At 44.3% G+C, this 14,275-nt stretch overlaps 1 protein-coding gene across 1 annotated transcript in view; it reads left to right on the top strand.

The window, feature by feature from the left end:
- DNAH7 (dynein axonemal heavy chain 7) overlaps nt 1-14,275 on the top strand; it is a 724,465-nt gene that overhangs the window by 384,722 nt on the left and 325,468 nt on the right. The window contains 1 exon segment of the mRNA XM_029606081.1: nt 1,262-1,417. Coding sequence (XP_029461941.1) covers nt 1,262-1,417 — 156 coding nt within the window.

Below are 14,275 nucleotides of genomic sequence, written 5' to 3' on the forward strand. Positions count from 1 at the left end.
ACTTACCTTTAGTAGTGTAATAAGGTCAAAACTTAAAAATATGATATTTTCTTAACACAGTCACTATAAATTAATCCCAGTTACCCATTAACTAGCCAAGCTGCACAACAGCTGAAAATGGACCCCCATATTATTAGGAAATCAAAGTTATGGACCTAGAATATGGATCTTTATGATTTCAAACATCCATAAACTCCCCTAGAGATATATGGCCACTCTATATGTTTCACATTTTCCCCTACTATAAATTATATTTTATTAATCAATTAACCATGGCATTAGTTTATTCTTTGAATCATATCTTTTATAACAAATTAGTATTCTAGGTTATTTTTGATTTGCTGACCTTTTTTTTCTGTAATGCAGACATGTTTCATAATCATTAACAAAAGGCATTACATTTCATAATATCAGATTATGTCATATTCTGGGTCGGTTTAGCAAGTTTGGATTGAATTCAGACAACTCTTGACTTTTTCCCCATTTTTGATTTAAATTAGAAAAATCAAACCATTACTTGTTTGAATTTGGATTTAACCAGAACTATTTTCCATAGTCTAATGGATCTGCACAAAGGCTTTCTCTCATTTTTGTGATCTTCAATCATGTTTATAGGCTATAAGCTTGCTTGGTTGCCATCTTATTCTATTTGGATATGTGGAAGGTCAACAAACAAGTTCTAGGTGATTCTGTACTAAACAAATGAAGAGAGCATAGCTAGTTAAAATCGTATATTTTCCAATAAATAGGTATTGCCTACTTCTTGCATCATGATATTATTATTAAGGATAGATGGTGGCATTTTGATTTTTAACTTCTGAAATTTCATCCAAGTTTGCAAAAGAAGTTAAAACATCTCAGGTACTTTGCAAATGATAATGGTCCAGCATGAAAATGTACATGCCAACAAATGGGATAAAATCAAGTCAGTAAAGGAGGTTTTTACCTGACAAAGTTCAGTGAGCTAAGATGACTGTAACTTAAGGGCCATAGCTGCCTTTGTTATTGTTTATACTGTATATAATATTTTTTCTGAATGATTATACAGCAGTTCAACTTTAAAAAGTTAGAAATTTCAAGAGCAAATTTTTTGTTGAATCCTTTTGAAACATCTTGAACATATTCTGTGAAATAAGAGACTTATAGTGATATAGACCTTATGCATTTTGATAATATAGTAAAATACTTGTTCAGATAAATATTTGATTAAATCATTTACAGATCACATTTATCATCTATCATATTCTATGCTTCTTTGTAGGATTTTCTTTTAAATAACTTGGACAAAGAAACTTACAAACCTCTGCTCATTAACTTCTCAGCACAGACTACAGCAGCTCAAACTCAGAACATTATCATGTCAAAACTGGATAAAAGGAGGAAGGGGGTTTTTGGTCCACCCCTTGGAAAGAGAACGGTAATTGGATTATTTTGCAGCTATTGAAAAATAAGATGATGATGGAAATTTAATGTGTAAGTTTAGTATGTTATAAAATGAAAGGTAGATCTTGGGGCCTTTGCAATAAACTTTAAACTTCAAGTTAAGGACCTCTTGTCATGCTAAAAATACTGATCTAAAGGATGCTTATCCCCACATAAAGATATTTGCATGTCAGATTTTTAATAGGGAAACACCATCCAATATTGAGTACTGCCATTTGGCCTAGCATCTTGCAGTGTTAGCTGTGCATCTGTGTCGATTGGGATGTAGGTATTTCTCTACATAGATGATTGGCTGGTTGAGAGCACATGTCATAAATTATTCCAAATCCCATAAATTATTCCATATCCCATTTGAACCCATCATCTAAATTGGAGCTCTTCTAGGTAAAAGTCCTTCTTCCACAGAAAGGGATCATCACATTAATGTTCATAGTGGATGAAATAAAGCAGAGTGAGCAGATATCATTTTGGAACATGTTGAGGATGTTGGGCCATATTGCATTAACAGTACATGTAACACCTTGGCACATCACCACATGAGGCAAGCCCACTGGATTCTATAATCACAGTGGACTCAAGCCTCTCAGGATCTTTGAGACAGCACCAGTCATCCAGCAACAAGAATTCCTTGTCCTTGTGGCTGATTCAATCAAATCTTGCCAAGGGATTCTCCTTCCAAATTCCTCCAACTCAAACTAACCTAACTACAGATACATCCAACCTGAGCAGAGGAGCGCATATAGATGGGCTGCACACTCATGGCTTTTGGTCTGCTCAGGAAAATATGGTGATATGGTATGCTCTATAGGCTTTCAGAGATAGGTTGGCCAATGAAATTGTTTTCATTCAGACAGGCAATCATGTAGCAGTGTGCTGTCTAGATATGGGCCTGGGCATCTCTCAATATGATAGTCCTGAGGGTTACATATCTGACAGTTAAGGAAAATGTCCTAATGGGTAGAATGAGTTCGATCCTGGATGGTCCCTGGACAAGTGAGCATCAAATCAGATATTCCATAAGTGGGGTACACTCTGGTGAATCTGTTTGTCTCCTCTGTTCTTATGTTCTTAACATCTGCTCCAGAAGAGGGACTCAAGGCAAACTAGCCTCAGAAGCCTTCCCCCCCCTCTTCATTGTGAAGAGGATCTTCTGTACATTTATCCTCCAATTCCTCTAGTGGCAAAAACCTTCTTAAAACTCAGATGAGACCAATCGACCATGATCTTCACAGCCTCCTTTTGGATGAGGCAGATTTGCTTCCCCTCCTCTGGGAGTTATCCATCAGGGAAATAATCAAGTTGGGCGATTCCCCAACTATAATCACTCATACTTAAGGAATCCTCCGTCATCCCAGCATCATGTGCCTAGCTCTTATAGCCTGAATGTTGAGAGGAGAGCACTGAATTTCTTTGACCTATCTAAAGATTTGTCTCAAATTCTTATGGCGTCTAGAAAGGATTCTGCAAGGAAATCATATGGTTTTTAGATGAAAGAGATTTGTGTTCTCATATGAGGGAAAGGATGGCAGGAAATTTGAATCAAACAGTTACCAACAAGGGCCCTGAACTTGGTGGTTGGTGAAACAGATAAGTATGGGAAAATAAGTGTGGGAGCTTGCTGGGCAGACTGGATGGGACAATTGGTCTTTTTCTGCCATCATTTCTATGTTTCTATGTTTCTACTACGTAAGTGTTGTTATTGTGATATTTATTTGAATTTTAATTCATTGCTATACAATATTCTACATTTTTTATTTACAGATTTTTATTTAACATCAAGTGGAAAATTGGCAACTAAGGAATATTCGGATTTGAATGTATAACTGGATATGTTTATTAATTAAAATGCAGGATACTTTTAGGTTAAGCCTCTTTTAAGGGTTGGGTCATCCCCTGAAGAAGACGGCATCTAGTCGTTGAAACTAGGGTCATAGTTGCTATTTTTCCACTGTATGTAATTATGCTTTGTAAAAATATTTTGAAATAAAAATGTATCATGTTTGTTAAGTATGTTTGTGGCATCTCTCAATGGGATATTGAAGCTCTAAAATTCAGGAGAGTCAGGAATTCCCCAGGATCCTGAGCAACCAACACATATGCAGAGGTAAAAGGCTCCCACCTATAATATTATTCATTTCACCTGGACATTGATTAGTTTGAAAAAATCAGTAAATGTTTATTATTTGAACACCTAGACCTGTATCCTGATATTCATTTGTTCCTGTCAAGCATCAGTATCATACTAAGCAACTACATACTAAAATGGATTTACCTCACCACCTGGGTCATAAGCAATAACTTTCCCTATAGAAGGACTCACCCCTGGGGTACTGACATCAAGAGGGTTTGAGTGACAGGAGATACAGCCCTGAGAGAGAGAAATTATGTTGTGTGCCCTGAAGGATAAAACTCCTTCACAAAAAGGGTTACATAAAATGGTGCCCTGCAACATAGAGCTCAAGGGTGGTGGTGAAGGAGATGTACAATCAGCTGTTTGCAGTGTAAAATGTGATATTTGGCAACTATGCAGCATTAACAAAATGTTTAGTGAAAAGCCGCAAAACTTACAAAAATGGCACTCGTCCCCCGCATTTGAGGTTTGATGGGAAAGGAAGGGCGCAAAGATAAGTAGGACTTACGTGGAATACATATGTATGATGCCAGTGACAATGAGCATGATGCATCACCAATAAGACGGTATAAAATCGGCAGTATGCTTGCCACATCACCTTCAGCACAAAGAACTTTGTATGCAGGTTGCAGCGACCAGTCAAGATTCATAACAGCGGCGGATTGAATATTCATGCGAGCAGCCTGAAATACCCATTCCAATAAATAGCAAGTGGCTGTGCAGCGCCTAGAGCAAGGTGACATACCAGCTGCAGTACCTCAGCAAGGCTGCAGACAAATCCATAATACCTCAAGCCTGCTCCATTGGGAGTAGTCCGCCTCAACAGATCGACAAGGGGTGACTATCCGAGTGACCAGAGATCGGTGAGTGAGTGATGACTTGCTTCCCATTGACGATCCGGGGTGCACATTCGGCCTAATGGGTCTGGGCTCATCCAGTATCGGGGAGGACTATGGATGTCCCTGTCGGGGTGCAGTTCCATCTTGGCCACAGAGTATAAAGACTGAAAAGCATTCCAGCGACCACAGACCATAAACATCAACTGCTACTGGTGTAATGCAGCCTTGTTCACGGAGATTGGAGTGGAGTAACTGTAGAATGGAAGGGAGGCCCCTTCGCTGAGAGTACTTTTGAACTAATGGCCGCATAGTGTTGAGTTGAACAAATCTCAGTGGTGGGATCTGACAAGGGCAGCAGTGGCAGTGTCGGTCAGGAACAAGAACAACCAACTGGAAAGTTGGGCAGTCTGACCACTGTCTGTAGGACAACCGGTGAAGTTGGAGCAACCCAAAATTTGTGTATGGGGAAGACCCTTATAGAACAGTGGAGGTGGTGTACCTCGAGTCAGCGACTGTCAGGCCTAATGGTGATGCCATCCCTCTATCCTGGGCTGACCAGGTGAAGGCCCAAAGTCATCCATCTTTGCCTGAGGAGAGGGTGAACCTGATAAAGTGCGTAGGCAGAGGCCGGTCAATGCCACTGAGAGAGATAGAAGTGGCCTGGCCCCTTGCACCTCCTCTCCTGGTATGTAGTAGTTCTCCCACTTCTTCCCTCAGCACCAACAAACAAACTTCATGTGCCAGACTTACTTGTACATGTTTTTGAAGCAGCAGAAGGAGCCAAGAGGAAAAGAGAATTGAGCATATTTAGTTTATTGTAATCATGCTGTTTAGCATCCCCTCAGTAAATAACATGCTCACATTCTTTAGCCAAAACATTTTTGGTTTCCTTATAATAACAGCATGAATGCTATCAGGGAGATTTTTTTACTACAATCATACTAAATCTTATTGCATCACTCATAAAGTGCCATTTTAATGTGCACATTAAATTTGTTTGTGAGGGCATGCTACATTTTTTTTTTTGAGACATAAATTACATGCCTGCTAGGAAGAATCCATGCCTTGGACTGACTTCTCTCCTAGCGTGATGACTGTTTATCCCAGGACAAGCAGGATGCTAGTCCTCACATATGGGTGACATCGGTAATGGAGCCCTATGTACGGAAAAACTTCTTTAAAAGTTTCCATGAAACTTTTGAATGGCACCGGAGTGCCTACTGAGCATGCCCAGCATGCCATGATATTCCCTGCCACAGGGGTCTCCCTTCAGTCTTCTTTTTTCCGCGAAGCCGTTAGCATCGCAGTCTATTGGAGTCCTGAGGTGATTTTCACCTATTTAAAAAGTTCAATTTTTTCGAAAAAAATTACGCTCACCGCAGGGGTTTCCCTCAGTTATCACCAGCGGTAACTTTTTTCCGTTTTCGGTTTCCGGCCGGGACCGATATTTTTAGGTCATCGCCGTCGACGGCTGTCCAGCGAAATGGCCTCCGGGTTTAAAAAATGCCCAAATTGTGTGAGGACAATGTCTATAACCGACCCTCACTTTGAATGTGTTCTTTGCCTAGGCAAAGACCACAATATTCAAACTTGTAAATCCTGTGCGGAGATGACTTTGAAAGGCCGTCGTCTCCGAGCCGAAAAAATAGAACAATTGTTTAATATACAGTTGCTTCCAAGGGCTTCGACTTCAGGACAGTCATCGCCATCAGGATCAGTCCGTCAAGCTCTTCTGAAAAAGACTCGTCCGGAGGCGGGAGATGCCTCAACGCCATCCCCTTCAGTGTCATCGAAAGCATCGACTTCGGGCAGCGAGAAACAAAAAGAAAAACATCGACACCGGCATCGAAGACGCCAAGCACCGATGACCGAGGACCCATCATCAGGTACGGCCTCACCCGCAAAGAAACCCCGGACGGGGGCGGAGGCTTTGAGACCTAGTGATCCAGAGCGATCCCCACCGATATCGGTGACGGGCTCCGTACCTCCTCAGGGCTCTGAGGAGGTATCGGCATCGCCAACACCGCCTCCCTCCATAGCTGCTCTGATATCATCAGCTATGAGAGTGGAACTTGACACGTTCATATGTCAAGCGGTGCAACAGGCTCTGCGCGATGCGATTCTGCCTCAGCCATCGACACCTCCATCGATACCGCTTCCAACCCCGAGGGATCCATCGCCATCGATGCCGCCGACACCGACGATGCCACGGGAACCGGTCCCGATGCCTATTCCGGTACCCTCACCGGTGCCACCGGTGCCTACACCGATGCCCCAAAGAGGATGTGTCGATACTCCATCCGGTCATCTCCAAATTGGACACACTCCTGGATATTCTGTCCAGCAAAGTACCAGAGGAGCCCGTTCCAGGTCCATCTGGAATACCAAGACCTCCAAGGCCTCGTTCTCCTCTTCTGCCATCAAGGCCTAAGGAGCCACTTACTCACCACACTCCATGAGAGGTGCCTGTGGACACCAGTTCTGAATATTCTTCGGATGAAGAAATCTTTTCAGAACCATCTCCACCAGACGACCACAGGAAGTCACCTCCTGAGGACCTCTCCTTCACAAACTTCGTGAAAGATATGGCTGAAACCATCCCCTTTCCTTTACAAACAGAGGTGGATGCAAGACAAAAAACATTGGAGGTTCTGCAGTTTGTGGACCCTCCTAAGGAAATGCTGGCAGTCCCTGTCCATGAAGTTTTCCAGGAACTGCAATACAGAATTTGGGAACATCCAGGATCAGTATCAGCGGTGAATAAGAGATCAGAGGCAACTTACTTGGTGCAAACCTATTCCAGGTTTCAGAAAGCACAGTTGCCTCACCAATCAGTTGTCGTCGAATCCGCCCAAACGAAGGCGAAGCGACTAAAATTCCCATTCCTCTATGCCACCTGGAAAGGAGAGTAGGTTTCTAGACAACCTAGGACGTAAATATTTCAAGGTTCTATGCTGGGTATCTAAGATATCATCCTACCAGTTATTATGAACCAGTATCAAAGGAACTTTGGAAGCAGGTTCAGGACCATGGCTCTCTCATCTTCCCGAACAGTATCAGGAACCATTACAGAGTATCATTCACAAAGGCCTCGAATCAGGGAAACATGAGGTCAGAGCCACTTATGACTGTTTTGAGACTGCGGCAAGACTTTTGGCATCTGTATAGCTGCAAGGAGGTGGGCTTGCTCAAGAGCCTCTGATCTGCGCCCAGAGGTACAAGAACATTTAGCTGATCTTCCTTGCTTGGGGGATAAACCTTTTTGGAGAGAAGGTAAAGGAAGCTGTGGCAACCATAAAGACCACCACAGAAACACTAAAGCAGTTATCCTCACTACCCACAGATACTCAGCCTTCAGCAAGGAAGCTTCCAAGGCATGATACTAGACGTCCTTATTACCGTCCACGCAGAGATTACCCCCCCAGCAAGTAGGCCCAGAACGGCCCGGCCATCTCACACCAACAGCCCTAGACAGAGGCCTGCAAGGGCTCAAACCCACCACCACACAACTGCCACTACATCTGGTTTTTGAAAAGCCCCAGAGAGCAGCAGCCTTATCAACCCATTCCCAAACATGCCCAGTGGGGGGTCGAATAAAATACTTCCACAGCATTTGGACCTCCATCACCACCCGACCAGTGGGTGTTATCCATCACAGCCCACGGTTTACAAACTGGATTTTCTTACTGTTCCAAAAGACAAACCCACCACTTCCATCTTGGACAGTAAATCATCATTCCATAATTCTTCAAACAGAATTTCCACCCTTCTGAAGGCCAGGGCCATAGAACAGTTCCTGGACCTCAAAGGGCAGAGGATTCTACTCCAGATATTTTCCTCATTCCAAAGAAAACAGGAGTCCCATTCTAGACCTCAGAAATCTCAACAAATTTCTCAAAAAAGAAAATTCAGAATGGTGTCCCTAGGCACCATTTCTACCTCTTCTTCAAAGGGGAGATTGGCTCTGCTCTCTGGATCTTCAAGATGCACTATGCTCACCATCTCCATTCTCCCTCCTCATCGCCAATACCTGCGATTTCGGGTAATGGATCAACACTTTCAATACAAAGTGCTGCCATTCGGCCTTGCATCAGCACCAAGAGTATTCACAAAGTGCATGGCAGCAGCAGTGGCACACCTCCACAAACAAAGAGTGCACGTGTTCCCTTACCTGGACGATTGGCTCATCAAGAGTCAATCAAAAGAAGGAGCTCTCACTTCTCTCAAGCTCACTATCCATGTGCTTCACTCCTTGGGATTTCTCATCAACTACCAGAAATCCCATCTGTCACCAAATCATCTTATACAGTTCATAGGTGCAGAGCTAAACACTACGATAGCAAAAGCTTTTCTTCCAAGAGATCGGGCTCAAACACTTGTCCTTTTGACTCACAATCTTCGCAACCAATTCCAGGTAACTGCTCACCAGTGCCTAATTCTTCTAGGGCACATGGCTTCCACAGTTCACGTAAACTCCCCATGGCCAGATTGACCATGCGACTACTGCAATGGACACTCAAAGCACAGTGGATTACAAGCCACTCAAACCAATGTCCACGACCCATTCATATCACACCAGAGCTCAGATCTGCACTCATCTGGTGGACATCAATGAACAACTTGCTCAAAGGCCTACCTTTCCAGCAACCAGTTCCACAAGTGACTTTAACTACAGATGCATCCACCTTAGGGTGGGGAGCACACATCGGTCAACTAAAGACACAGGGCAAGTGGACAAAGCTCGAAGCCTCTTTTCAAATAAACTTCCTGGAGCTTCGAGCTATACGCTATGCGCTACATGCGTTCAAGGACTGCCTATCACACAAGACTGTTCTGATCCAAACGGACAATACAGTAGCCATGTGGTACAATCAACAAACAAGGGGGGGGCAGGTTCTTATCTCCTTTGTCAAGACAACAGCACACATTTGGGACTGGGCCCTAGCACACTCAATTCTTCTAAGCGGCCACTTACCTAGCAGGCATCCACAACATGTATGCGGACCGCCTCAGTCGTCAGTTCCAACCGCACGAATGGTCATTGGATCCAGCAATAGCATCCAAGATCTTCCAACGCTGGGGTCAACCGTCAATAGATCTCTTTGCATCCCAGCTCAACTATAAAGTGATCAATTACTGCTCTCTACTCCGACAGCAGAACAGCCTACCAAAGGACGCATTTGCTCGCCATTGGAATTCAGGCCTGTTATACGCGTATCCACCGATACCACTCATAACCAAAACACTAGTGAAGCTACAACAGGACAAGGGGACTATGATACTCATAGCCCCATACTGGCCTCGCCAGGTATGGCTCCCCACACTGCTAGATCTCTCAGTCAGGGATCCAATTCGCCTGGGAGTAGCTCCCAATCTCATAACTCAGGAACAGGGTCAGTTGCGCCATCCCAACCTTCAATCCCTATCCTTGACAGCATGGATGTTGAAAGCTTGATCTTACAACCACTCAACCTTCCAACCACTATCTCTCAAGTACTTATAGCTGCACGTAAACCTTCCACTAGAAAGAATTATTCCTACAAATGGAAGCGGTTTACATTGTGGTGCACTCAGAAAGATTTAGATCCTTTCAGTTGCCCCACTACCTCACTACTAGATTACCTTTACCATCTCCCAGACTCTGGTCTTAAGACATCATCTGTAAGGGTACACTTAAGTGCAATCTCAGCTTACCATAACAAGCTGGGAGATGCATCTATCTCCACACAGCCTCTCGTCAGTAAATTCATGAGAGGCCTAACTCACATTAAACCTCCAGTTCATTCCCCAAGCATACAATGGGACCTGAACGTGGTATTAACTAGGCTTATGCGTTCTCCATTTGAACCCATAAATACCTGTGACCTTAAATACCTTACTTGGAAAACGGTATTTCTCATAGCCGTTACATCAGCTAGAAGGGTCCAGCGAACTTGCAAGCGCTAGTCACATACGAACCTTTACAAAGTTCCTACATGACAGGGTAGTCTTCCGTACACATCCAAAATTCCTTCCTAAGGTTGTCACGGAATTTCACTTGAACCAATCAATAGTTTTACCAACATTCTTTCCTAGGCCTCATTCCCATCAGGGTGAAAGAGCCTTACACACTTTGGACTGTAAGCGTGCGTTATCCTTCTACTTAAACCGCACTACAGCCCAAAGAAAATCCAGTCAACTGTTTGTATCCTATGATCCAAACAAACCAGGTAAAGCAGTGGGTAAGCATACTCTGTCAAACTGGTTAGCAGATTGCATACAATTTTGTTATGAAAAAGCAGGCCTTACTCTTCAAGGGCAAGTAAAAGCACACTCAGTCAGAGCAATGTCAACTTCAGTAGCACACCTTCGCTCTGTACCTATTCTGGACATTTGTAAAGCAGCAACGTGGAGTTCTCTTCACACTTTTACAGCTCACTACTGTTTAGACAAAGAGGGAAGACAAGATTCAGCCTATGGACAATCCGTCTTAAAGAACTTGTTTCCAGTATAATCCCAACTCCTTCTACATCCAACCTGCTGTGATCTTCGGCTGATTCATTTCATCAACAATACTTCACTGTTGTTTCACTACAAAATGACTCAGCCTCTAGCTTGCTAATCACCCATATGTGAGGACTAGCATCCTGCTTGTCCTGGGATAAAGCAAAATTGCTTACCTTGTAATAGGTGTTATCCCAGGACAGCAGGATGTAGTCCTCACGAAACCCACCCGCCACCCCGCGGAGTTGGGTACGATACGTTTTATTATTTTATTTTTGGCTAACGCTTATTGCTACAAAACAAGACTGAAGGGAGACCCCTGTGGCAGGGAATATCATGGCATGCTGGGCATGCTCAGTAGGCACTCCGGTGCCATTCAAAAGTTTCATGGAAACTTTTAAAGAAGTTTTTTCCGTATATAGGGCTCCATTACCGATGTCACCCATATGTGAGGACTACATCCTGCTGTCCTGGGATAACACCTATTACAAGGTAAGCAATTTTGCTTTATAGGTTTCCCAGGTACTGTTTATTCAATGAATTTGAGCAACATTTGATATCAAGATTCATGGTATTTCTGCAGATATATGGGGGTAATTATCAAATAGACGTTTGCAGGTAAAACAGTATTATGCTCGGAAGTGACAATTTACAAAATTACCTGCCCAATATGTGGGTAAACCTATGCGCATATGTCATGTTCACATGTAAGTTTCCCTGGACTGAGCAGAGGTATTCCAGGAACTGACTTGGGATGGGGTTGGACTTATGCACACACTGTAAAATTTGTCTGCATGTTTGTAAATTTTCAGGAAAATTTTGTATGCATTAAATAACAAGTTAAACTTGTTAGGAAGGGATTTGATGGAATAATATTCATAGTGGACTACATCCGTATAGGTCCACTTTGAAAATTAATGTAACTTATGTATGTATTTGCAGCAAAATATATGCAAGATGCTTGAAAATTATCTTCTGTATACACTGTACATTTGTTTTAAACTAGTTTAAGGGATTTATCGCTTAAGATCTGCAGCTGTTCCAAGGTGCACCAATAAACATATTTTTTAAAGTTCTTTCTTTGATAGTTTGAATAGATGGGAGAACTCATATACAGGTCAATCCAGTAAAGTGCGGCCGCGTTTACCCTGCTCCTAACCCGCTTTCTACTCACTTTCCGGCCGCGTTAGCCCTTCCTGCGATCCACAATCCCCTTTAACCTACTCTTACCGCGTCCTTAATTCCCCGGGTAACCCCTTCCGCACGCGGCATGTATATTACATGTAAATGATCGAATTAGCTATTCCCTACCATCCAGTAACGCGCGCCCTGACTATCGCTTTTTTACCCTGCCGTTTTGCCGCGCGTTTAACCTGCTAACTTACCGCCTACCCTTACCCCTGCGATAGAGGCAGGGGTAAGGGTAGGTGGCAAACTTTCCCCCAGCCCCCGCTCACCTGCCCTGGCCGCGTCAATGGATGCTGGTCTCCGGGACAGCCTCAGTCCTCTCCCCCCTCCTCCCTAAGCAACGAAAGCGGAAAAAAATCTCAAAATTGAAAAGCACAAAAAAAAAAAAAAAAAAAAAGTAGCAACGAAGTGGACGGTCGGGATGGCCAGTCCTCTCTCCCCTCCTCCCGAAGCAAGGCTGCTTTACTTTACTGGATTGACCTGACACGCTTTGAAGCTTTCCCATATTTTTTCTTCCCCTCCCTCCACTTTCTTCCAGCACTTTGCCTGTTTTCTTTTGGGGGACTCTCGTTTTCACCACTTCAATTCCCTGCTCCCCCCAGCAGCTAAGGCCTCCTCCCTCCTCACAGTCCCATGTGTAAAGCAACGACTTACTTTTTTTTTCGCAGCCGCTCGAGATTGCCAGTCCTCTCTCCCCTCCTCCTGGAGCAAGGCGCGAAAAGCAGCCTTGCTTTGGGAGGAGGGGAGAGAGGACTGGCAGTGTAAAGCAACGACTTACTTTTTCGCAGCCCTCCTCCGAAGACGGACATCGGCTCCCCTGCCTTGGCATCACGGCATGTGACGTCACGTCTTGAGCGGCCCAATTGCAACGCACAGGGGCCACTTTCGCCCGTGCAGGCATCCATCTTCACCTTCGGGAGGCAGGGGAGCCGATGTCCCTTCCATCAGGAGTTCTGCCTCAGCCATCGATGCCGATATGTCCCTCGCCACTGATCCAACCATCGGTGCCTGCGCCGGTGCCTTCAATGCCTTCATCGGTGCCTCCAATTATTCCTTTAATTCCTTTGGAGCCTAGACCAGGAGCTCCTAGAGGGACAGGTGCTGATCCCTATGATGCCTGGACTGATGATTCCTCCCCAGACACCGATGATTTGCCTTCACCACCTTCACCCACTGAAAGTAGAAAGCGTTCTCCTCCAGAGGACCTTTCCTTTATAAATTTTGTGAAGGAAATGTCTGAATTGGTTCCCTTCCAATTACAGACTGAACAGGATGATAGACATCAGATGATGGAGCTGCTTCAATTCCTGGATGCTCCCAAGGAAACAACCTCCATTCCATGAGACCTTTTCCAAAAGCTCAGTCTCGTCAGACACGGAAACAAAAACCGCAAGCAGCTCCTCAACCAGGTCCTGCTTCAGGTTTTTGACTTCTACCTAGAGAGCAACAGCCAGCTTCCATTGCCTCACATACCAGTGGGAAGCCGATTGTGCCACTTCAACAACATATGGCACTCAATCACATCAGACCAATGGGTACTGGTGATAATTGCTCAAGGTTACCATCTGAGCTTTCTCTCCGTGCCACCGGACTCCCCACCTCTACTGACGTGGAGAACATCCAATCACTCCATCCTTCTGGATCAGGAGGTCTCCCTCCTTCTCCAGTCCAAGGCAATAGAACCCGACCCTACTCTCAGCACGGCCTAGGATTCTTTTCCCGGTACTTTCTAATCCCCAAAAAATCGGGAGGTGTTCATCCTATTCTGAACCTACGGGCCCTCAACATGTACCTTCAGCGAGAGAAATTCAAGATGGTAACCTTAGGCTCGCTTCTTCCTCTTCTACAAAGAGGAGACTGGCTCTGCTCTCTCTCGACCTCCAGGATGCATACACTCATATTGCGATAACTCCATCTCATCGCAAATACCTGAGATTTCTGGTAGGCCCCAAGTACTACCAGTACCGAGTGCTTCCATTCGGCCTAGCGTCTGTGCCACGAGTCTTCACGAAATGCCTCATAGTGGTTGCAGCCTTCCTAAGGACTAGACGATTGGTTAATCAGGGCTTCCACTCAGCAAGCTGCTCTGTCGTCCCTCAATCTAACCTTACACACTCTAATTTCATTAGGATTTCTCTTCAATTACGAAAAATCCTCTTTAGTCCCATCTCAAACCTTGTCGTTCATTGGG

Source organism: Rhinatrema bivittatum, chromosome 6 (genome assembly GCF_901001135.1).
Source record: "Rhinatrema bivittatum chromosome 6, aRhiBiv1.1, whole genome shotgun sequence".
Lineage (NCBI taxonomy): Eukaryota > Metazoa > Chordata > Amphibia > Gymnophiona > Rhinatrematidae > Rhinatrema > Rhinatrema bivittatum.